Here is a 25,661-nt window from a genome sequence, read left to right on the forward strand (position 1 = left end):
TTGTATTGCAAGAAAATTTTTAAAGTCATTTCATCTTTTCACATTTTATGTGTGACATTTTAAGAGGATTCATCATTCGGTCATATGAATGTTGCGTCGAGAAAGTTTCTGAAATTTTTTATATGCAACTTGAAAATATGCAATTGCAAAATTACTGCTGGAAGGCGTCTATTTCTCGCGTGTAAATTTATTGATTATGTAATTAAAATCGCTGTATATCAAAACACAGATGTCATGATTATTTGCATGTCTCTTATGTGGGAACTTGCAAGTTGTGATTATTGTGTTTTTTTGCAGTAAGAAAGTTACTCAAACTGTATAGAAATATTTTAAGGATCTCTCAAAAATGTATTTTATTTGGTGGAATTAAAAATATTATAGCAAAATGTCCGTGATTCTTGCGTTTAAATCTTACAGAAAGATGATTGATAAAAAAATAAGATAATAAAGATCTACATTGTTCCAACATTGTTCCAATATTTTTAAAATAATTTAAAATTATTTTTAAAAAGTTTTATTTATTTTAATATTTTTTCAGCAATAGTTCAAAAAGATTGTAAAGTCTCTCAGTTATTTTTCTGTAAGTGCAAAAATTGCGGATATTTTGCTATCGCAGAGCATTTTAGAACTGTCGCAGAAATTTCGCAATGTATCTGAGATGTTTTAATTCCACATTAATAAAATATTTCTGAAATATCTCTCATGTTTTTGCGTTGAATGGACACAATTCTAACTCAATTGCTGATTAATTTATCAAATAACACATCATATTCTGTTGAATCAAATTTCTTATTATCTAATATGCAAAAAAGAAGATTGGAGCTGGAATTATAAGTAGATACTCAAGTAGATATTCAAAAATAAGTAGATACTCAAAAATAAATAAATATATAATTAAACAATTATTATTTATTTCTACAAATTGTAGATTAATTTTAATCTTAGTTTAACTTATTCGTCTCTTTAGTTTGAAAAATTAGAAATTCATATATTTTATAAACAAAAATTGATATTTTGATTAAAGTAATCGTCTATATTAAGCTAATTGGAGATTGATCATAATCATTCTCAGAATCAAGTAAAATTATTTTGAATAATGAAGAAAAATTTTGCCATTACGAATATACATATAAAAAAATTCTAATTGTTTTGAATATTATTTGAAATTACAAATTTTTCAAGTTTTAAGTAAAACGTGTTTCTTTTTCATAACCTTGCATTATTATTTTAAATCATTCTTTATTTTACGTAAATAGCAATTTTATTTTTAGGATTTTAAATTTTTAGGATTTTAAACAATTCACGTATTCAAGCATTTCCAAGTTAAGATTTTCTAAAGCTGTCAAAGTTTTTTAAAATTTCAATAACTTCAAGTTTCAAGGCATAGAAAAATTTTTAATAATACTCGAAAATTTAAAATTTCAAATAATACTCGATGTAATTGTATCTTGAAGTAATTGAAAATTTTCAATTTTCAAAAAGAAGATGGATTAGATTGCCAATGAAAGGTTAAAAGTAACCAAATCTCTATATAATCTCTATTTCATCGGTGACTGATTTATCAAGTAAAATATTACACATTTACTATATTTCTAATATATATAAAATTATTAATTTCTTTATTTATTATTATTAATTTAACATATGGAAAGAAAGATTGGATTAAGCATAACAAATTACTCTTACATAGTAAATTTTATTTTTAACAATCTCGCTGATTAAATCATCAGTCAAATTAATCGAAATTAAATCAAAGGCGCCCCGAAGGATTTATCCAAGTTATTCTCATCTAGATACGAGTATGCTGAAGCAATCACCTGATCGGTTGCGCAAATTTCCAGATGCGCATATGCATCTAAGAATCATATGGTACATTTCCGCTGAAGTAAGTACACTCGGCGTCCTCGGCATCCTCGGCGTTCGCTCATCTCTTTTCTTTTCTCTCTCTCTCTCTCTCTCTCTCTTTCTCAAATATGAATCTATCGTGTATCTCTCAAATACGTGGAATAGCATAAGAAAAGCGAAGTAATAGCCACTTCGTCGAACCGGATTGACCGGACAACAGTGTTCAGTTTTAACAAAATCACATTCAATTGAAGGATTTGAATGTAATATGAATCGAATATGAATTAGAATTCAAATTCAAAGCAGCTATCTCGACACCTTTACTTCAAAAATCTGCAGTAAATTTTTTTCGCGAAAACATGCACCTTGATGCAAATATATGTTTGAAATGACCTAATGTTTAAAGTTCACTTTAAACAATTCGTAATTCGCATTAGAATTTTATTTTCAAATCTAATATGTTTCTACTGATAATTATTGCCGTGAGTTTGTATTTTAACGTATATTTATTACTTCCTGTATCCTAACTTTACTTTTTATACAACTCTATATATGAAATTATAAATAGAACATTCTGACTAGTTATTTCATATCATCCGGGATGGACTTTAAACATAACCGTTTCAATCGCGAGAACTTTGACGCGGCCAGAAACGTAGACAGTTTTTCTATTTTTTATATTATTCGAAAAAAAATTAAAAATATAGCAAACTTTTAGAAACTACACAATTTTACTATACAACTCTTTATTTCGCGTTATGGAGATTGTTTAATAAAAAAAAATATCGTAGTCTATAATTGTTATCGCTGACGGAGCCCAAGCTATAAGTGTCGTCCCCTGGCGGTCGGACGATGTTTTCTGTCCTCGGCGACAGTGGGCAAATCTGTCCGCATCGTCTCCCGCGAAGTCAACGGAACGCCGTCATGGAACACGAAGTGTGCACGCGGGGATTCGCTTCGAGACGGTTCCGTGATGTCGCGGCGAGCCGGGCGACGGTATCGCTGTGAGTCCTCGTCGTCAGAGAATCGCCAGAGGAACCGCGAGTCGTCGCTCGGTACAGCCGACAAAGAACGGCCGGAGTATCGTCCGAGCGCCGAGTCGTGCAACGGCCGCTCGAACGGCCATCTATGTGAAACGACGCGCTCCGCGGCGTTCGCCGAGCGGAATACGTGCTGGGGACAGGCGGTATAGCGTGTACCGTGCGCGAGAGACAGAGAGAAAGAGAGAGAAAGGTGGGAGGGCTAGAAAAATAAGACAGAAGCGTTTTTTTTTTTTTTTTTTTGAAAGGCAAAAGCGCACGGGGTGAACGCAAATCTGGACGGAATCCGCGAGAGACTCGCTTTGGCATCGAAGATCGGCGCGGAGAACGGGAGCTCGGTGATAGAAAGAAAGAGAGAAAGAGAGAAAAAAAACGCGCTGAAAAGGTAGGGGGACGCTCCCCGCGCACTCGCGCGCGCGCACGCGACACCTGTGCGTATCGCGGTGATACGCGTGCGGTGTGCGGTACGAAGACAGTCGCGTCCCGACACCGCTGTTCGTCGGCGTATGCACCCGCGTCGTAAACAGAAAGATTCGAGCGCGATGGAGGAGTCGCCGGAAGCAGCGACGGCGACGTGCGCGTCGCGCTGTCGCGCGTAACCGTAAAGATCCATCCGTCCACGACGTGCGATCTCTCCCCGTTTCCCCACCCTGCCTTGATTCGTCGGGGCATTAACACGAGGGGGACCGTTGCGCGTTTCGGCTGGGACTAAGTGTGCGTGCGTGCATGCGTACGTGTATTTGTGCCGGATATCAACCCCGCAGTGATTGGTGGTAGTAGTGTAGTAGTAATAGTAATAGTAATAGTGGTGATGTTGGTGATGATGTGATGGTGGTGGTCATCATCGTAGTCTCTCCGCGGGATCGACGACGTCGGGCTCGAAAGGGATAGAAAAAAAGAATAGACATGGTGGCGGCGTGAGAGCGCGAGGGGACGGGAAGAGCGACGGATCGAGCGAGACGGACAGTCGGATAGACCGGAGGGAGAGGGAAGGAGAGCGCCGCGCGCGGTGACGAGAGAGAGCGAGAGGAAGCGGCAGTAGCGACGACGATCGGCCAGTCAGTGTGCCAGAAGCGACGAATTCGACCGGCGTTTCCTTTGTCTGTGCTTTCGGAGCTGAGAGAACAGAAGGCGAGTGCGCGCGCGCGCACGCGCCCATACACGCGTGCGAGCGAGAGAACGAGACGGTGGGGAAGGAAAAGAAATTCACAGCGGACAGCGGCAGCATCGCCTCGTGGCCGTGCCACCGAATTGATGCCGACGGGACGACGACGGCGACGACGCCGACGTCCCACGCAACCGCCGAGGCGCGGCCTCCTCGCCCGCATCGACAACCGGTTCGATTTTCATGCGCGCCGTCCGGCACGGTGAGACCGTCGAGGCTTGTCCCGGTCGCGTCGAGCCGCGACATCTCTAATCGACGACCGACTCGCACGGTGTTATGTCGTCGTCGACGGTGGTCCGCGTGACTCGTCGGTGCCGGTGACGAAAAGCGCGCGCGTTTCCGACGGAGAAAGAGAGAGAAAGAGAGAAAAGAAGAGTGAGTGAGAGTGAGAGCAAATTGAGTTGAAGGATGTGGGAAACATGGGGAAGAGGGTTTATCGGAAAGTGATTTACTCGGCCACATTCGGATATCCGTTACGATAAAAAGAAAAGAAGATCAGAAGAAGAGGCAAAGAGGTAAATAAGTTTGTGTTCTGTATGTGCGGGATTGTTATTGGTGCGAGTGCGAGGAAGTGATTTCTCTCTGTGATCGCTCGGTATATCTGTGTTTACGTAGGTAGTCGCGAAAAGGCAAGAGAAGGTTATCCTCCGAAGGATACGATATCGCGAATACGTGTCTGCGTCGCGAGAATAAAAAAGCGAGAGAGGAAAAGAAAAGAAAAGAGGGGCGGCCATCTCTTTGTATGGCCATCGGGAGGCGGGAATCGCGTCTGGCCGCGAGGTGGAATCGATCGGTGGCGACGACGAGAATCGGCGGATCGGGTCGGCGAATCGCGGGTGTGGAGATCCGTCGAAGGTACTTTTGGTACGCCGACGGGCGAAAGAATGGAACAGCAACAACAACAACAACAACAACAACAGCGGAAACAGCAATTACAACAACTACAGCATCTGCAGCAGCGGTGGTTGCTGCGACGCGACGACAGCGACCGCGGCCTCGGTGCCAATAACCTCCGAGCTCGGCCAGCTCAGTCGGGAGACTTGGTAGCCCGCTTTCACGCGCGGCGATGATGCGTTTGCCCTCGTCGCGCGCGACAGATCGTAAAATTAGAAGACGTTCGAGGCGAGCGAGCGAGCGACGTCGCGATCGCCTTCCGCGGCGCCGGTTTGCGACGATACTCGACGGGCGAGTAGTGTCCCGCCGGTGAGTCGACGGGTGTGACAGTGCGTGTGACGAAAGTGCGGTTCCATAGTTCCTCCTCCGTCGGGTGCACGTGCCGCGATCGCGAATTCGTACCGATTCGAGTCCGATCGATCGGGAAAGGAAAGGTCGAACGAAAAAGAAAATAAGAAAAAAGGAAAAAAAAAAGAAACAGCGTGGTATCCCGTGATTCGTAACTCGCCGCTACGCGCGCGAGTTCAACCCCTTCTAGTCCGCTGCATTTACTGTACGAAGGGCCGTCGATTTTCCGCGGCCCCGAGGGAATATAATTAGTGGAATTGATCGCGTGTCCAGCACGCGTGCGAGGCGCTGGCACGACGCAACGTGCTTTCCTGGGAACGGAGAATCGCACGTCCTGAGAGAAGGTTGGCACCTTCTCTCGTTCTAAGTTTCGACTTTGTTCGGCACGAGACTGAGAGGAACGCAAACGGTTTCTCCATTAGTCGATTTAATTCATTCACATCGATCATCCTGGATCCTCGTTTCGAAGTCGTAGTCGTCGTCTTAACGGAGCGACATGTCTCCCATAACGTCCGGGCTGCCCTTCGACGTGTCCGGCGAAAGCGCGAGGATCGCGCGCGTGTCGGAAAACGCGGATTAACGTTGATCGTGCGCCACGTGGATTCGTCATCCGAACACACTCGCGCGTTCTCGATGACGAGCTTTGACGAGGATAGATAGGACAAGACGCAAACAAATGGGCACCAATGACTAGCTTGGCCCTATCGGCGGCGGCAAGCAGGATCGAGATGCCCCTCTCCAAAACGAATCCGTTCGTGCAGGCGAGCGCGATCTCGACGCAGCCGTACATCTCGAACAGCGAGAGCAGCAACCACCTGCCGCCGATTATCAAGGGTACCGGGCTGACCGGCCTGAAACAGACCGGTGGTGGCGGCGGCGGCGGTGGAGGAGGAGGAGGAGGAGGAGGAGGCGGTGGTGGCGGAGGAGGAGGAGGAGGAGGAGGTGGTGGCGGCGGTGGCGATGAATCGGTATCTTACGTGGGTTACCAGAGACTACCATGGAAAGGCGAGAGCTTCAGCCTGAGTAACTGGCCGGTGAGTCACAACTCTAGCCACAACTCGCATTCGCAACCCAACAGCCAGTCCAGCAGCCCGGTGGTGAGAAACGGCCGTTCCGATGGCAACTCCAACAGCGGCGGCGGTGGCGGCCGCGGTGGAGGTGGCGGTGGTGGTGGAGGCGGCGGCGGCAGCGGCGGCGGCGGAAGTGACAACGGAGGTGGCGGCGGGAGCGGTGGCGGTGGAAGCGGCGGTGGCAGCAATAGCATCGTCAGCGTCAAGCCGAAAACGGCGACCATCACGCCGGAGATGGTGATGAAGCTTTACATGAACAAGCTAACGCCGTACGAGCATCACGAGATCTTCAACTACCAGCAGATCTACTTCATCGGCGCGAACGCGAAGAAACGGCCGGGTATCATCGGCCGGCCGAACAACAACGAGTACGACAACGAACAGGGCTCGTACATCCACGTGCCGCACGACCACGTGGCGTATCGGTACGAGGTGCTGCGCGTCATCGGCAAGGGCTCGTTCGGCCAGGTGGTCAAGGCCTACGATCACAAGACGCACGAGCACGTGGCGTTGAAGATGGTGCGGAACGAGAAGCGCTTCCACCGTCAGGCGCACGAGGAGATACGTATACTGCGCAAGCTACGCGAGCAAGATAAAGACAACACCATGAACATCATCCATATGTTCGACTCGTTCACCTTCCGCTGCCACATGTGCATCACCTTCGAGTTGCTCAGCATCAATTTGTACGAGCTCATCAAGAAGAACAACTTCAAGGGCTTTAGTCTGCAGCTCGTGCGCAAGTTCTCGCACTCGCTGCTGCTTTGTTTGGAGGCGCTCTACAAGAATAAGATCATACACTGCGACATGAAGCCGGAGAATGTGTTACTCAAGCAACAAGGTCGCAGCGGCATCAAGGTAGAAGATTATCCGAATAATTATGTAAAGATATAAGTAGCAATCAATGATGCATTGTTTCTAATAAATTTTTATTATTCTTCAAAGTGTGCAAGGTATCAAGGAAAGAAGTCCGAGACCTAGATTTCGAGATCTATAAAAAAAATTGAAATGCTCATAAAATAAATTGAAATGTCATCGATTGTCATCAGAAATAAAAATACATTGGCAAATGATATTGAAAATGAGAATAATTTGAGTAAATCTTTTTAAATGAATGTAATTTCGTGTGAATGTATTTCCGATTTTTTTTTTTTTTTTCCAATCAATTGACTTCTATCGTTTTACATCGCATAAAACTTCACAGACAGTTCAAATCGTTTCAATGAATATGTATGTTTCCTCACATTTTTCATATCATGCTTTTTTACATTTTACATCATACTTACATCATACTTTTTTTCAGTGCAGATAAATAAACGCTAAGATTGTACATTAATATAATTACTATAAACTGCGTATAATTAAACTGTGATTAAGAGATTTATTATGATTTATTCTATTTCGAAACCAGAGAAAATCTACTTCAAATTTGACAAAGTCAATTTGATTTTTTCTTTCATTAAAGACCCATGTAGATCTTTAAAAAAAAAAAAACGTCACTGATACTCCGAATCTGTTAACAGCGCATACATTTCTTGCTTTTATGATTAATTTGACGCACGTTCAAATTTCCTTAGGAAGATACAATGTTTGAAAGCAAATCTGCAACTTAAGATGTATGTATATACTCGATGTATCTTTTGATATTTCCGACAGTATTTACGAAACAAAAGCTCGAGTCGCTCACGACGGTATCCCGAGGAGCTACTTATTATTTCTAGCAACGCGATTCTTTATTGACATTCCTTTATACGCTTTGCATGCGCAAAGCTTTATTACCCCGCGTCGCAACGAAATGTTACCAACAATATGTCGTCATACGAATAACGCTTCAGGAATTGCGAGCAAAATTTACATCATTGTATTTGTATACTCCATCTTTTTATCTGTACCAGCTTGTTTCTCATTCCGTTAAAAATATACGTTTATCTACTATATAGATTATTCTTTTTTACGCTTTTTTCCATTCCCACTCGAGTATCATTTTTACTTTCGGCGAGGCCGAATTTTCAATTAATGCTAATCGATATTCCGCTTTGCCCACGGAACATTTTCCATATACACGGCAACCGCGATCTGTAAGCCCCGTTCCCAAATGGGGATCCGATATCAGTGAAATCGCGCGGAAGACTGTTGGAAGCTGCCTGTTTTTCCCCCTCGCGCACGATACAAGTCGCGTATATCGTAAAAAAATCGGTCGAGTACACGACTAACCGACAAACCGAGAAGAACACGAGTGAGCGGAAAACGACGTCTAGCTTGCCGTGCAAGCGGAGCTACGAAGCAGACGTAAATTCTGTTAGACGACTTAGCCGGCTCCAAATGCATTGGATTTGTCAGGGCGGGTCCCGCAAAATGCGAGGCGGTGGTCACAAAAGAGAAAATTCCTGGCTACCGCGTCTCGTCGGTCTTGCCGTTAACTGGTGCGGTACACTTAGCACCACGTGCATTGTTTACGACGATGGAAACGGAGGTGCGCGTGGGCGGTGGTAGAAATTCTTCGGAGCTACGAGATTCCCAAGCAGCGAGCCCGCGAGAGATCGCGGTAGACATTCGCCTTGGAAATTCTATCCCAATAATATCTCCGCTTCCATTTATGCTTTTAACGGTAATTGGTAGAATGTATGGTTCTCGAGGTGTATCGCGTACGTACTTCCCGACGTGATTTATATCGCGCGTAAATTAATAGCTTACAAACATTCTGCGCGAAAATCTTAAATATATCGCTAGGGAGATTAGATACAAATCAGTTTTAACGTTGAATCGGATATTCATTTCAAGAAAATTCTTCCTTAATTTTTATTCTCGGTATTACTAATAAGTTCTTTTGATACAAGTTAAACAAGTAAAGATAGCGTGAAATTTAATCCGCATACTCGTGTATTCGAATTGGTCGTCTCATTTTTACTTTAGATACAAGTCCTGTGTTCAATTCTTGAAATCTCGGATAATATCTGGTATCCAAAAAGGTATGTGAGTACTCCAAGTCATTGCCCGGTCCTCTGTTTCCTCGTCCTCGGCAATGAACGTGCAAGAACGCGCGCGTACAAGTGGGAATCATATTATCTTTGCCAACTGTAGCATTCGCACGCGAGTCTACAAACTTTCCGAGTAAGGCTTGCCTGGCGGGTCGTGACCTTGCGAGGCCACACGGTGATTTACTTTGACGCCGACCTGCCGGCGCTCGCGCCAGGCCGTAAAGCTGAGAGGCCGTAAGTGTTATCTATACACAAAATGAAATGGACAAAAATTAGATTTGCTTGCCCCCTCTAAGAGGCCGTAACCGATGGGCGGCCAGTACCAATGGTCTTCCGACACCCGGAGTCCGAAGTCGACTCGTCTAACACGTGACTTTTTTCTGGTATCACTCTGTGATTGCTCGCGGGATTTGACAAGCCGATGAGACGGCGTTTCCGCTCCTTCGTTTTTAATTCGGTTAGTGATTCGAAAAATTGAAATGATAAATTTGAAAATAACCAAATGGAATTTTTTGAAATGATGCATCTTTAAATGCAAATTTCTTCTTTATTTATTTTACACCTGAGGATGGAAAGAGTCAACGAAGAAATCAGGAAGAATGCCATAAAGCACAAACTCAGACTGCAGTTACATGTAAACTCCAAAATGCTCCGAGTCCTTGATAGGACAAACGAACCGCGTCGATTAAAAAGAAGGATGCCTCTAGATTTATGCCAGAAAAGCTAGCCTGTACTTATCACATTCACTCTCTGGAAGATCTTCATTGGAAGGATCTTTGTAATAATTTAGTTAAGATATCCTATGTTACGCAAGAGAAATTGCTAGATAAGCCGATAGCTTAGTTGCAATCATATTTATTAGATATAATTTAGTGAGGAAAAAATAAAAATTTATTTTACACGCCTAAGGTAGTACGAAGGCCGAAGTCTTCGATCGAAAGAGATGTCACCATAATGATTGATTTTTATAGAATCTATACAGATGATAAAAACAAGAAAATAAATTGATATCAACATAAATCCGGACTGTTTTAACATTATACAGAATGTACTACGTGGAGATACATCCCCCTTAGCATCTTTTGGCAGAGATCAGGATTCCACAATTGTGTATCCTGAGTAGTACTGAAGCAGCCCGCAATTTTTATTTAACTTTAATTTGTGTTACAAAAACTCATAAAGATCATCTCTTTCTTCACAAAAAAATTTGAAAGTAAAGCAATTTTAAATTTCAATGTAAAATGGCGATAACTCGAAATCAATGCATTTTTGGGTCTATGTTCATCTATTTTTTTTCTTGTTTTTGGATTTTCATTCATCTCCCGAATGATTGATCTGGAATACCCTAAAAAATATTAGAGGCGAATGAAGTTTAGGAAACTCCGATATAATTTTGGGGTGAATTTTCAAGATGTTGATGGACCTTTTCCGCCGAGTGAATTTTCCGATCGAATATTAGCCGTTATCTAATGATGCATTAACGCATCGGCGCTCGAAAGAAAAAGTCGCGGGAGGAAGCATCGCTGGTAGAAACCTCTGTGAGAGTTAAGATTGAATGCGAGGCAATGAGTCGTGTCGAAATCGAATCTAAACCGAGGCGGTGTCAAGTTTCTTTTCCGAGGTACGAGTTTCACGCTTGTACGCTTTGAATTCGCCTCGAGCTTGCCGAGACTTCGACCCCGAAGGCGTGATATTTAACGTCATTCGATCTCAACGGCAAGTGCAGAAGCGGAAACTTATTGATATTTTTGGAGCAGAATTTCCGGAAGTGATCGCCCCGAGGCCGCACGCTCGGATTATGAATATTCAAGATCAAGTTGTGCTTTTCCAATTCCTCCGATATTTGATTTTGCGACTCTCGCCGAGTTCTTTTCATGTCGTTTCATCGTTATCCGCACAAGGCGTAATCGATCTTGCATAAGGAGATATCGTTTCGGGGTCACGTACGATATCACTGATTTTACGGCACGCGTTATACGGCTGTCGCTCCGTATACTTTGTTCTTTCTCATTCCAAAGTGGGTCACAATTTGATGTCATTTGTATTCTTTTTCAAAGATTCCACACTCTTTTCGAAATATTTCACATTCAGCGCGAACTAATGTGGCAAATTTATAATAATTTATATTGTAATTACGAAATGGCAATAATTTCACATCAAATTGAGCTTATTAATTAATTATATCTCGAATTTGTAATGAAATAAATGAAATAATATCACAATTTACAGTTGCGCTTGAATATTAATCATTCATACAAATAAAAGTGTTAATATCGCGCATCAATAATACGCTAATATCACGCGCGGTTGCCGTATATTTTTAATTACAAACACTGGCAGCGTATTTAGAGAGAGTAGACGGGAAATGTAGAAATTATTTATATTTATTAAAATGTTATTTATCGTGTATAGATATATGAGAAAGTGCACGAATTAACTAACGGTATGTAAATCGGAGGTATGAGTTTTAATACCGCGCAACATTCTGTGTTTAAAGCGAATGTGAATTTGCGAGACGTCAGGTATCTATTAATTACGGAACATGCGTTTATAAATCTGCATGTGTGCAGATTATTATGTACGTGCACACGTACATACATCCACACACGAGGCTGCGAATTCCGCTTTGATGGGAATACATGAATATATATTATACCCGTGAATTACTTTTCTCATTGTCGCACGTTTCCTATTGCTTGAATCGCAATTAAATGCATTCAATGTTCCCGGATCTTTTCCGTTTTTCTTTTCTTCTTTCCTCTGTTTATTATCAGCTTAAATTAATTGGTAATCGAGATGTATGATATATTGTTCCGCTAAACGATTTATTGAATTACTAAATTTTTCTTTTTAATAAAATCAAATATAATATACTGATTATCCCTCTTTTCTCCACGAAATTCTTATTATGAAAAATTTCATCTCAAGAGAGCATAGGATTTATTTTTTTTTTTTTATTAATTTATTAATACGATAAAAGTCTGTCTTTTATCTTTTTAAAACTACTATTTTAAATATACAGTTTACAAGCTAAAATATATGATTATAAATGATTATATAATAACGTGTTTATATGAGATTTTTAGGAATTTAAACCATGTAATGTGGATGAAAAATTAAATATTACTGCATTTTATTTGTACATATTTTCTCGTTTTATTAACGTTTCATTTACTTTACCGAGAATAAATCGTGAAATTCGCGAGTTTTACGTACGTGCGGAAATGCCGCGCGTTAAATATGAATTTTTAATTCCATGTCAAATGTCTTAACCCGATAACTATAATTTTCCATTCGTATTTAACCGCAGCGGTATTGTAATGTATGATGTTCGCGGTATGATCGGCACGGAATGGAAAGCACGCTTGAAATTTGATAGGTGTGGAATTCCATATGAAAGATATACGGAGGAATATATTTTATCATCGATCGTGCAATTTTGGATGTAAATTAAGTGTTACATGCCTATCGTGAGATTGGATTTGCAATATACCGAATGAAACGAGTCGCTGCGGAAATAAATGCGGAACGAAATTAGAGAGAAAAATTAGAGGGAATTTAATTATTCGACATTTTAGCCCTTACCCTCCTACCCCCCCCTCTCCGCCCAGATATAGTTATATTTTCCTCCAAATTAAAATAAAAAAAAAAATTGAACAAACAAGTTAATTGTTTATCGACATATTATGGCAATTAGAGTGAAATTGGCAATTATCGAAGTACACATACGATGCTAAATATTGCTCGCGAAATTCTGCCCGGGGACGGAAATTAAATGGTAAAAACACATTTACACACGGTAGCAGTGCCGGGCGTTAAAATAACCTTCCGTCGAAAGCAATTCTGTTTACGAAGGGGCGATACAAACTAATGGATGGAGAGAAAGAGAGAGAGAGAGAGAGAGTGAGGAAGGGGAGAGGGGCGAGACAAAACTTGTCGCGAAATGTATTCCGGAACTTTAAAGGAATTCAACGACGACGTTGAAATTTACATCTCTCGCGTACCTACCACGCGACCTCACGCGAGTTTCTCGCATTAATATCCCACGGAACAGCCAACTTACAAACAACCTTACAAAGCGTCACGTCGGCGGATTCTCTCGGTATTCAGATTCCCGAAAGTGTGCGATCGTAACTGGCGCAATCCGCCGCCCCGCGCCCGCGTCTTTCGTCCCTTTCAACCCTTATCTTCATTGCCGCCGTGGTCTCATTTCGCATGTAGTCTTATCGATAATTGTTCGCCATTAAACGAAGTGCTTTGCGGAGAGAAGAAGGAGAAGAAGGGAGGGAGGGGGGGGCAGAGGGGAGGAGAGAAGAACAGCAGGTTGGCGACGAGTACTCGCTATCGCAGGAGAAAATTCGAGCGCTCGGCTTTTCAGAGGGCAACGACCCGGCACGATGCTTAACGACAGTTTAAATTTTCCGATCGACTACGTTTCCGACTTTCGATAATGGCGATAGAAGGAAAATGCTTGTTCTATCGTCAGTCACTATCTCTTCCGGCGCGACTCCGTTTCTCCTAAGGTTATGTCGATCGATAGGGAGAACATACGTGCACCACCCCCGCCTCTCTATACACGCCCGCGTAATCACACCGACCTGATCTGGAGTATTCGATTGACTACTCACTTCGGCACGTTGACAGAAATAAATATTTGACGGCCGTCCACCTCGCCCTTTCTGTCGCCCAGATGCTCGATTTCGCGCGATTTCTATCGTTTCATTCGCAGTTTTCCCGTGTCGCTGAAAGTGTGTTTGATACGCGTACATACCGAGCGACGGTGACAGCAAAATATCGCCGATCTGTCCCCGCGTGTCCGATTTTCAGAGGCTAGATTTTCATCTAGAAGGCCAATTCCAGCGTCTCGCGCGTTGGACGCCGGCCAAAAATCACTTTCGCGTCGGCACATCTGGAAGTTATCGCGAGAAATATAACGTAGATACGCTGAGCACGCTGCCTCTAATTCGTGCTTTATCCATTTCTGATCGCAACAAGTGCCGAATCTGCAATTTTCTAAAAGAGCGCACGAAATTCTGTACAATCGAAGTTTTCATTCGTTATCGAATGGGTTCGCGCAGCATTTACCGTTTTCTATACGCAAGTTTCAGTTTTTCAGAATTGTTAAATAAAAGTATTAACAAACCCAACTCGAAAATTTTCTCTTCTTGTTGAATGAGTGATATACAGAAAAAAAAAAAAAAACAGTTTTGTTGAAGCATCTGAAAATTTGGTCAAATACAGGATGTTTTTTATTATTCGATTATTTAGAATATCTCTGTTATTTTTAATAATAAATTACGAAAAAGTACTAAAAAATACTAAATTCGAAATGAAAAATTTTTCATTTCAGAGTGTTAAATATTATGATGAATTATATTTAAATGAAAATATGTCATTTCATTAAAAAAAATTTTCGATTATCATTATTAGTTATTACACTGTTTCTCGTTGTCTTTTGTTGCACTAAAAAATTTCAGAGTTTATCACTTCGAGATTAATCACTTCGAAGTTTTCCTTAGTATCTTTACATTTTTTTTGTTTTTCGAGCCTATGAAGATTTAAGTAGAAATAAATGAAATATCGAGAATGACAAGGAAGAAAATAGATGAAACCCTAACCAATCACTAATTGTCCATTAAATTGAACTAGGCACATTCTCCATTCATGTAGTCGACAAAGCTGCATCGTTTGTGAAAGGCCATTTACGAACAACATTAGTCTATTGTCAAAGTAAGATTTTATGAACGGCGACTGTGCACTGGCGCCACACAATCCATCAGACCCATTTTCTGATTTTTTACCAGGATCTACTCTCATTTAGTCATCCGATCTTGGTTAGATTTCTTTACTTTATTCTATGTCTATATCAAGTTTCTCGATGATTGATTTTGTATCACAAAATTTTCCCAATATTTCTTTTAATCTTTATTAGATTGAATTTGTATTACTTTTGCTGAATTCAAGATTAAAATTCTTCTATATGAAGATTATAATATTCTTGCTTTATGAGATATCTATACTTGCATCAACACTAAAACAGACTTTTTTTAAGATTTTTTTCTTTTTTTTTCTGTATGGTGAAATTTTTAAATACCTCAACAAAACTGTTTTTTCACATGTAGTGATTTATTTTCATCCATTTTGCATAACTATCATCGGAAGACTAGCGGGATGAGATCTTGGAACATGAGATTCTCAGGTAAGAAAAGACGAGAATGAATCGCGACCGATTAATAATCGCGACGCGATTTTCGATAAACAATCGCATGAATTCAACTGCGGCTTGAATATCCATTTCCCGTCGTTAGCGGATCGGTATCTCCCGATGCGTGAGTATGTTGCACATCCGAGGATTGACGGATACTATATCACCAGGGTAGCTCCCACGAGAGACAGAGAGAGAAAGAGAGAGAGAGAGAGAGAGAGAAGGCTGTCGGATACATCTCTGCTCCGTGGATCGCGTGGGCGCGGGCAAATCAGATCGATCGCGCGAGAAAGCGCCGAGGACGTACCGCACGCTCCATTTATCTATTCGCGTTTAACAAATGACGAGGTTTAACGCGAAGCCTCGCGAACTGTTCGCCGGTAAAAATCGCCAGCGGAAACTTCCACTCGGTATTTCTCCGGCATCATTCGCGCCGCGGGGCAAATTGCCCGATCTTCTTGCCTCTTTTTTTTTTCTTTCTTTTTTTCGTCTTTACCGACTCTTCTCCCAAATTATGACGCGATCGCCAATTTGCAAAATAACGCCTATCAAGTTAATCGCACGTCGCGTAATGGGAATGAAAAGAACACATTGTACGAACGAGTCGCGTCAGAGAGAAAGAGACAGAGAGAGAGAGAGAGAGAGAGAGAGAGAGAGAGAGAGAGAGAGAGAGAGACTGGTTATCGAGCTATTTATCAAGGCTTTGCCGCTATCGAAAACGAAATCGTTAAAAGCGCCGGGAACCTCTATCGGTTCTCCATCTCTTCCCGGGAGTAATTAATTCGTAGGGTATTAGGTTAACCCGTTCTCGGATCGGAGGGCTCGCGAATTCGATACCCATCCTCGTTTACACGGTGCGGATGTCGTAATATATCGATATCGACGTGTTCGTGGGCACGCGATCGTATCGAGCCCTCTGCCGGGGCGTCGTGTTTAATAGATCGAAATCAATTAATTTCCCAGGCGCGCAACGATTCAATCCCGATTTCTCACGTGTCTGGGAAACCTGGAAGTTATTCGTGGGAAATTCGCGCGGATGAAGACGGATCGGGACTGTATCGGCGAAGATGTAACTTCGGGCGCGGTGCGGCGTGCCGTGGCGTGGCAAACAATCCGAGAACTATCTGCCGCAATTCCCATTCGGCATTCTTGAAGTGAGGGAGATGAAGAAATATTTGCCGCTAATCCCGTCAAACGAAACATTTCCAGGTAATGTGCTCCACGATGTGCACGCCGCCGGCGCACCGCGAAATTCGCGAGTGGTTAACCTTCCAATTATAAACGTCAGGGCTGTTCGAAAACTTTTGATTGATGCACGCACACAGGCGCGCACGTATACACTCGCACGTGTAGGAAAAAATCGTCTCAATGATATTAAGTGAATGGAGATTAATGAATGGAAATTTTCATCAATGGGAGTTCTCTCACTTAAAAGCGAAGTTTCGCCGAAGTTGCACCATTTGATTTCGTATCAAGATAGCCATCAAGAGCTCGCGAGGATCCCGCGCGCACGTTGATAGCGAGTTCTAATGGATTACTTTCTAAGACGTTAATCCTTGGAAGTCACGATGCATCTGTGGGACTCGCGAGACAGATATTCCCCGCGATAAACTTCACGTGGAACGCGATATTGCCGTTTAAGAGATGCTTTTACAGATTTTATGTTACAGATATTTCAGCGCGATACGACGGCATATATATATATATATATATATATATATATGAAGAATTTTAATTGCTTAACAAATATATGCGCATGCGTTCTCTACGGCTATGTAGCACGATAAACGGAAGTTCTCTTAACCAATTTGCAGTCGCGTTTGCGCGATATATTAATAGGAAATATTAGACGTACATAAACACACACACACACACACACACACACACACACACACACACACACACACACACACAGGGCGATTGTAGACTATACGAACCTACGCGATGTCTCTAATTACGGCTCTCGTGATTCGCGAACAACCTGTTTAATCGGATTAAATAAAACCTAATATACACGTAGTATTCAATAATGTTGCATAAATTTAAAAGAACTCAATGAAAAGGCTGAGTTTAATTAAACGTCTCGTAGGAATGCAATCAATCGTGTAATAATTCCTTGTACCTTCATACTCTCGCGCTATAATAATTCTGATAATAACAGGAGTGCCTCGACGAGACTTTCGAGACGCTAACGATCTTATTGGTATATCGCTACCACTTCCGATAAATCAGGACATTAATTGGGTCACGATAACGAGATCGGTAGAATTTATCCGTCGAAGGCGCTCCGTTTTCGAATAACGGCACGGGGGCTAAAAATAGCACTGGGTGCATCTTTCGTTATTGTCTGAAACCGATCGCGATATTCCGCACCAAGGTTGCCCGAGCTCTAAAGAAAGACTTTCTCGAAAGAGATTTGCCTTGGCGACGAGACTCGCCGGGACACAATTTTGTTTCAACAATGCCGTCGTCTCTAACGTCTTTTCTCGACGTTGCCTCCCTCTTTTTTCATCCCGAACGCGTGTCGTGTGCCGCGTGTCGTCTTTTATATGTGACGTATACTTGAACACGATGGAACGATCGAGCATTTCAAAGCGAGAGAGTGGACCTAATTCGTAATTTGTAAGATCCACTTTAAACGCGAAGTTGCGCGTAAAGCGGACCTGATAAATTATAGGCGTACATGTACGACCCCGTGTTTAAAGTGGACCGTGCAAAATTGCGGACTTGATCCACTTTCCGTCTTGTAACGAGACAGCGAAACGACGTGTTAACGAGAAAGAATGATTATCTCGAATTAAACGTCACGCGTACACCACCACCGGTGTGTCGGACATTTTGTTAAATTTTAACTCGTCGATGTTAATCACGTATATAAGCGCTTAATAAGAGATCCTCGGTGAATTTCATCATAAGAAAATAAATTGCTGTTTATTTCGACTTTCCGCCCTGATTCGAAAGGCCGAATTTAATACCTTCATTTTTACGGGCAATAAAGACGGCGATAAGGGGAAGATTCTCCGTGTGAGGTTTCCTCTTGTGAGAAACCTCCACGATTGGGATCGGACTCTCCAACACACACTCCATCCACGAAATTGTACGTCTTCACTTCACGCTCCAAATATAAACCTCATCCCTTCCTCCACGCGAATCTATTTCTGGGTTTGTCTCTACGACAATCTCTCCCTCCTTTCGATAAACAAGGGATACACCGATCGTCGTGCTTCTTGGCAATTTTCCTCCGGCCGGCCGGTCGGTCGGCTCGAATTTTTTCTTTATAACAATCTTGCTCACTCTATCAATATTTTACGCGAGCCTTGCGGAAAGTATTGAGGAACAGGCTCAGAAGGGGCTCTGGATAAACACTCGCAGAAGTGGTGCTTCAGAAGAAGCCAGAAAAATTGATCAGAGAAGAGTACTACATGTGTTACTTCATCTTCAAGGAGCGGATAGTGATTGATTCGTTCATCAATCAAATTGTTAAATTAACGGTCACGTTTCGTACTTTTCTCAAAAATACAAAATTAAAAAGCAAAAATATATAATTAAATATTTAATAATATAAAAATATTTAATAAAATTACAAAGATTAGCTATTGTATAATTAAATGCATAAATGCTAAATTATATTTCAATTTAGAATTAATTATGTCGCGATTGCGAGAAGTTGCAATTTTACGTAATATAAATAAGATCTCAGCGTTCATACAATAAATTTGTAATCCAACTAAAGTTATTTTACTTTTTTGTCCTCTGTCTATATCTCGAAACGAGTGCAATCACTAGTAACTTCTCGAGAGTAATGCAGGTATGAGAGCACCTTTTGCCGCTTTTAAGTCGCGGAGTAACGTTAACGGCTTACATTTCGCTGATGTACACAGAGAATATAAAACGTCTCGTGTAAGCTCACTTAGTGTTTTAAGGACTCGAAAGAGTAGGCGTAGCAAATGTGCTCGGTTTAAATGTAACCGATGAGGCACAGTCAAACGCATTTTGAAAGCACCTTAGAGCAGCGCAGCTGGAGCTCGGTCGTAAAAATAGGAAACGGATAGGTCTCTCTCTCTCTCTCTCTCTCTCTCTCTCTCTCTCATTCTCTCTGCGTTCACTATTAATAGTAGTGCGTCGATGTCGATAGCGCGGCTTTAATCCACGCTCTTCTAGTTTATCGGAAATTTACCGGCCGTGTGTGATGCAGCTTTGAATGCGAGACTAATTCGATTTTCGCTACCGTCTTGAATAATAAATCCCGCCGCATCGTAGAAGCCGGCCAACGTCTGATTTCTTTACGATCGACGTGAAACATTTGCGGCGGCGAATTTGCTAAACAAGCCGGTAAAAAAAAAAGTGTAACGGGCCATCGAGACCGAGACGATTTTTCACCGACGTCTCTACGCGGTGATTTAAGGTATCTTCGAGGCGGTTTATTTTATCGCGAGACACGAACGTATAAAAATTTATCATGTTGTCGATTCGACTCCTACTCCTACTTATAAACTTTGACAGGTGGAGGCGAATATATCGATTTTTATGTATCCCAGCGGTCTAATAAAAATCGCGACGTGTGGAATTATTTAATACGATTATCGGTACGATGCAATTAATATGCGCGCGTTTTCTATTCGTGTCATAGATGATATTTAGATTTGCCACACACAATCTGCACCATACATCTCTCATTCTTGCGGTCGCATTTGTTTCACGTCTTGTTAATAAACAGTTGTCGTAATAAAAATGTAACGTTTATTTGCCGATGTTATCGTAGATGTATCCGGCGCGTCATTAACACGCAATAGCGCAACGGTGCCGCATTAAAAATAATAAGCACATCCTGACTGATTCACAGCTGTCCGGTACTATCTCTACGATACATTTCGTTCGTTACCGGATCTTGCGAAGGTGCGTGGGTCAACGAACTTCCGTCAGTCAAAAATAACAAGGAAGATACGTCGGTGTTACACCGGCGCGTGACCGTCGTCTCTCTCTTTTCTCCTGAATAAGAACATTTTTATAACGTTATGAAAAAATTTCATCTTCTGTCACGAAGGTATTCCTCAACCACATAGAAAAAAAAAATTAAGTCAAGACAAATATTCTCATATGTAAGCAGGAATATTAAAATCTTCTTGGAAATTTTAATTTTAAATTTTAGCTTTAAATTAAAATTATATTTTCATATATAAGCAAGAATATTATAATCTTCTTAAAAATTCTAGTCTTGATTTGATTGAATTTACAGTGATATAAGTATTACTTCTACTTAATTCAAGATTGAACATTTTTTTATATGAAGATTATAATATTCTTGATTATATATAATCTTGAAAATATTTATATTTGCATCAACATAAATTTAATTAAATCACTAAAATTTCTTTAAGAAGATTATAATATTTTTACTTATATATAATATATAATCTTGATTTAAGATTTAATTTTTGTTCTATGCGATAACACTGGTTGCACAATATTGATTAAATTAATTATTAATCATTAATCATTGATTAATGAATATTACGATTAGTATTATAATATATGAAAAATTCATTAACCGGCATTAATGCGCGTACGCACGTGTCTCATTTTAGTCATAAATATGTTGCACCACCTTTCGCGTTGATTTCACGTAGCATAAATCTATATGTGCATATATTATTCCATTCATTTGTATCGCGTGTCAAAATATATTTCTGCTTGCGTAGGTTTATCTATAAATATTTCTCGAGATTAAGCGATTAGTGTTTCCCTATATATTCTTTAAGATCGACTAATGTAATAGGAACTCGAAATAATTTATTCACACTTATTTATCAAACTCGTTCCGTACTAGTGACGAAGTGTGCGGAAGCAACCTCGATATTTATCCGCGTCGTTAATGGGAAAATACGCGAAAGCGTGAACGTAAAATTACCACGGGCGTCGCCGTTGTTTCGTTGGTACGACCTGCAGTTAGGAATTTATGGAGCTCGTTTCCTTCATTATAACGAAACGCGTGTCAAAGTTAATAATTTTGAAACCTAGCCCTCTCCCTCCTCCTTCCTTTCCCTCCTTTTCCTCCTCTCGTTCCTCCCATCTCCTTCGCCTTTCGGATGCACACATGTTCGATGTGGAAAAATGTGACTACTTACTTTTGATCGCGAGCCAAGATCGACGGGTCAATGAGCGTATCGATATTCATTCTCTTTGCCCCTCTCTCTCTCTCTCTCTCTTTCTCTCTCTCTCTCTCTCTCTCTCTCTCTCTCTCTCTCGATATCGCTGAATGAACAAGTCATCTCATTGTCTCGCGCGCTTAATTGAGCCGCTGCACCCACTTGAAACGTTATAGCCGCACGAGCGCTTCTGTTACAGCACTTCCGCGCGGCATAAAGCGTCCGCACGTGGCTTATACGGACACGTAAATGCGCCGCCGCACGTGGTCTCGTGTTTTACGCCCGTTTTTACAGTTACTCTTTCATGCGGCGGCGTTTAATGCAAATGGACGCTCGCGCGCATCGACGAAATTTCAGCCACAAGCTACAACTACTACTACGGTCGTGGCGGTGTGCGGGCGGCGCGTTATTAACGCAGCAACAATGCGGGAACGAGCCTCGGCGACATATGAATTATTTCTTCCCATTAAATGTTGACGTACACACGCGCCCCCACGGTTCTTACGGATTTCCGTCTCATGAACAAAAACGAGCTTCGTAAAAATTGAAAAAAATCTTGATTACACACACGTATATACGTGTGTGTGTCGTGAGTTCATGAATGTGTGTGTGTGTGTGTGTGTGTGTGTGTGTGTGGGGGTGTGTGTGTGTGTGTGTGTGTGTGTGTGTGTGTGTGTGTGTGTGTGTGTGTGTAGATATTTTAGAGAAATCTGGATGTATAAAAATTGATTTTTTGCTCTCTTTTTAGTTTATTGATTTTATTTTTAAAATTTTTCTACGGTTATTCGGTTTATTCTTTTTAATTTTAACTGTCTTTTTTTTTTAGATTTTAGGGGTATTATTTTTATGAAAAATATTCTGGAATTGACAGCTCACGATATATTCTTGCGGACACGTTTGCCGATATTGATACGATACAAAACATCGATACCTTGCCTTTCGTAGAGCGATCTTACGAGGGTGAGAGACCGACGACTTCGCGAACTCTCCAGCTAGTATATTCCACTGCACTCGAATACCTAAATATTTAAGCAGCGAAATTTATGGGGAATCGCGCAAATAATGTAATTCGAGCGTTCTCCACGTCGAGAACATCGACCGCACAAAAGCGCGCGCGGTCCCGGGAGAGAGGCGCTTTTAGAAGCGGTGGCTGTATATCTTTGTCATTTTTCTTATCGTCTTCATGTCGCGTCGCGTCCCCTTTCGTCCCGTCCCGTCGCGTCGCATCGCGTCGCGTCACGTCGCGTCTCGTCAGGTCGACGTCACTTTAAATTCGCGGCACGGTTGCGTCATCCCCAAAAGAGTCAATGGAACGAACGGACTTTGCGACCCTCCTTTTTCGACAGCCACGAACCCGACGACTGGCGACTCCGAATTGATCGCTGAATGAACCGAGCCTCCTTCCATTGTTGCGCGCGCTCCAGTCAAGCGTGCCGCGCAGAGATAACGCATCGCCAACTTTACTTCGGGAAACAGGAATGGAAAACTTTGAGGATCGGTTAATATGCGAGAAAGAAAGACCTCGGGAGAGAATTATCCTCCCAGAAATCTCGTCTGAAACCCGAGTTATTATCTTAATTAAAACGAAGCAATTCCCCTGGAATTATTTTCTTTAATTAATATTTCACCGCGTCCTCCCTGTACGCCTTACTCTCATTCGAGGCAAATTAGAAGGGGATCGGGTCGCTTGAACGCTAAGTGAATACCAAGAATACGGGTGGCTTCGAGTGCCACACGAAAGGAAAGAAGAGGAAACGCGCTTGTGTAAGCACCTACCGTAAGAGTCTCCCTCTCTACCTATCTACCCGTCTATCCATCCATCTATCTGCTTATTACGTCCGTCTTGGCTTATTTACGGTTGATGCTTACAAGCACTTCTTTCTCTTCTTTTCCCTCGCGCGCTCTACGCTTTCGAATCTTTTTTTCGCGAAGCGCCGCACAGAGTTATATACGTCGGCGCGATCGTATTAGACTCGAAGTCACAGATGGGACCCGCGAGAGGGAAAGAGAAGGAGAGAGAGAGTACACTTCCGCGACACGGGTCGGTGGACCGGTTCTTCCCCCCTGGAAACGAATTGAACACTCGTCCTTTTGCACGCAGTCCCGCGCGCCTGTCTATGCGCATACCACGAGAAAAGAGAGACTCGCGGGAACGTCGCATCGCCGAGTTACGAAATTTCATTTGGCGTCGAGCTATCCCGATGCGTCCAACTTCTCCGTCTGTCTATCCGCTTATCACGCTCGTCGTGTCATTTATCTGCTTATTACGTCTATTTTGTCATTTCGGGAAGGTATAAAGGGTATAAAAATAAAATAAAAGCGTTAGAAATACTGCTAAAATGTTAGCTTCCTTACATGATTTATCATCACACGTAATTACATGAAAAGAATGACTTTGCTAGAGCACAAATTTGATCAGATCTGAAAATACCTCTTTTGAACGATCAAAATAATCGTACATATATATTATTTTGATGGTCCGACAAAATTTTTTCAGATTTGTATCCAGCCAAATTTTTACTTTTCAGCAAAATCATTTTTCTTCTATAATCATATAATTTTGCTATTATTCGGTTATTAGTCTGAATAATTTTCATATCATTGTCAATCACATCTTTTTTTTCATTTTCTGTCTTATCGAAGCATTGCACGTTGCACGCTCAGGAATTTAATTTTCATTCATCCCTTCCACTTTTTCGAGATCTTTCTTCCTTATAACGGAAAGCTTGGGCGCCGCCCTATAACACATGTTGTTGTATCGCCAGAGGTGCACAACACACGGCGCACACAATCCTTTTAGTGTGACCCTCCACTACGCTCCGCTGCCAATATCGACTTATTTGAAACATGATAACTCCAACGGCTATATAACTGTATACCATATACTTTTATACACATCGTCGACCGAGGCAGCGAAGCGAAAAATAGAATATGACCTTTTTGAAAAAAAATTACGTTTTATGGAACTGCTGCTTAATATTGTTAATTATATGTAATTATACCTCAACAACATTACGCCCAACATTACGAGACATTTTGACAAATTGAAAGTATTAACGGGATCAAAATTGCACGAGAAGCTTCATCATCCATCTCGGGGCATTAGAGCGGCTTATTAATTAGCCATATATTTCATATTTCACGGTCCGTTATTGTTTTACTGAGTAAAGCTTTAATTATTCCGCGGCTGCAATTATCGCGGCTAAGCACACTTTCGACCGAAGCGTACGAAGTGCGCAATGTCTTTTAACGTTCAGATTGCACGCCTCCGAACTTACGCGGCGAAGTCACGCAGTGACTCGCTCGCTCGTCGACCGACTCGTCGTTTCGAGGGTCGTCCTCGGTGAACGGAAGGTGCGCGAGATAGGCGCCTTCCCTCCGAGTCTTCCCATCGGCGGTTATGCACGGCCAAAGCCGATCGTGCGTCAAGTGCAACGTCGCGTGACCGTCGGAAATAGGAGGGCTGAATTATGGCCGGGGCGCAATTGAAAATTAATTGGGACCCCGCTTTCTCGACCTTTTCGACGGCCGTCCCGAGACTCGGCCGGGACGCGACGCGACGCGGCGACGAGGACATATTACGCAGTTAACCGCATATAATGCAGCACACTTGATGCCTCGATATGTCGTGCACAAGACTTCCTAAAACGTTTTCATCGACTACTTCGCGTTGCGCGTATGTGTGTGTGTGTGTGTGTGTGTGTGTGTGTGTGTGTGTGTGTGTGTGTGTGTGTGTGTGTGTGGTGTGTGTGTGTGTGTGTGTGTGTGTGTGTGTGTGTGTGTGTACATGTACGCAAAACAGTATCGTCCATATGTAACACCTTGTCTCTGACAAGGGACTTGTTACAACATTCCGGAATTGGATTCTCCTTGAAATATGTTAAACGCAAAAATCCAAGAGACGCGTATTTTTTTTATATCGGCCCAATTTGAAATGAAATTGCTCCTTAAAGCTAACGCACATATTTGA

At 42.1% G+C, this 25,661-nt stretch overlaps 1 protein-coding gene across 1 annotated transcript in view; it reads left to right on the forward strand.

The window, feature by feature from the left end:
* The first annotated feature begins 5,978 nt into the window (after positions 1–5,978).
* The window catches only part of LOC105425714 (uncharacterized), a 48,142-nt gene continuing 28,459 nt past the window's right edge, over positions 5,979–25,661 (forward strand). The window contains exon 1 of the mRNA XM_025217918.2: positions 5,979–7,220. Within this exon, the coding sequence (XP_025073703.2) occupies positions 5,979–7,220 (1,242 nt within the window). The remainder of the gene's footprint in view (positions 7,221–25,661) is intronic.

Source organism: Pogonomyrmex barbatus, unplaced genomic scaffold (assembly GCF_055798465.1).
Source record: "Pogonomyrmex barbatus isolate J1 unplaced genomic scaffold, ASM5579846v1 scaffold4, whole genome shotgun sequence".
Taxonomy (NCBI): Eukaryota; Metazoa; Arthropoda; class Insecta; order Hymenoptera; family Formicidae; genus Pogonomyrmex; species Pogonomyrmex barbatus.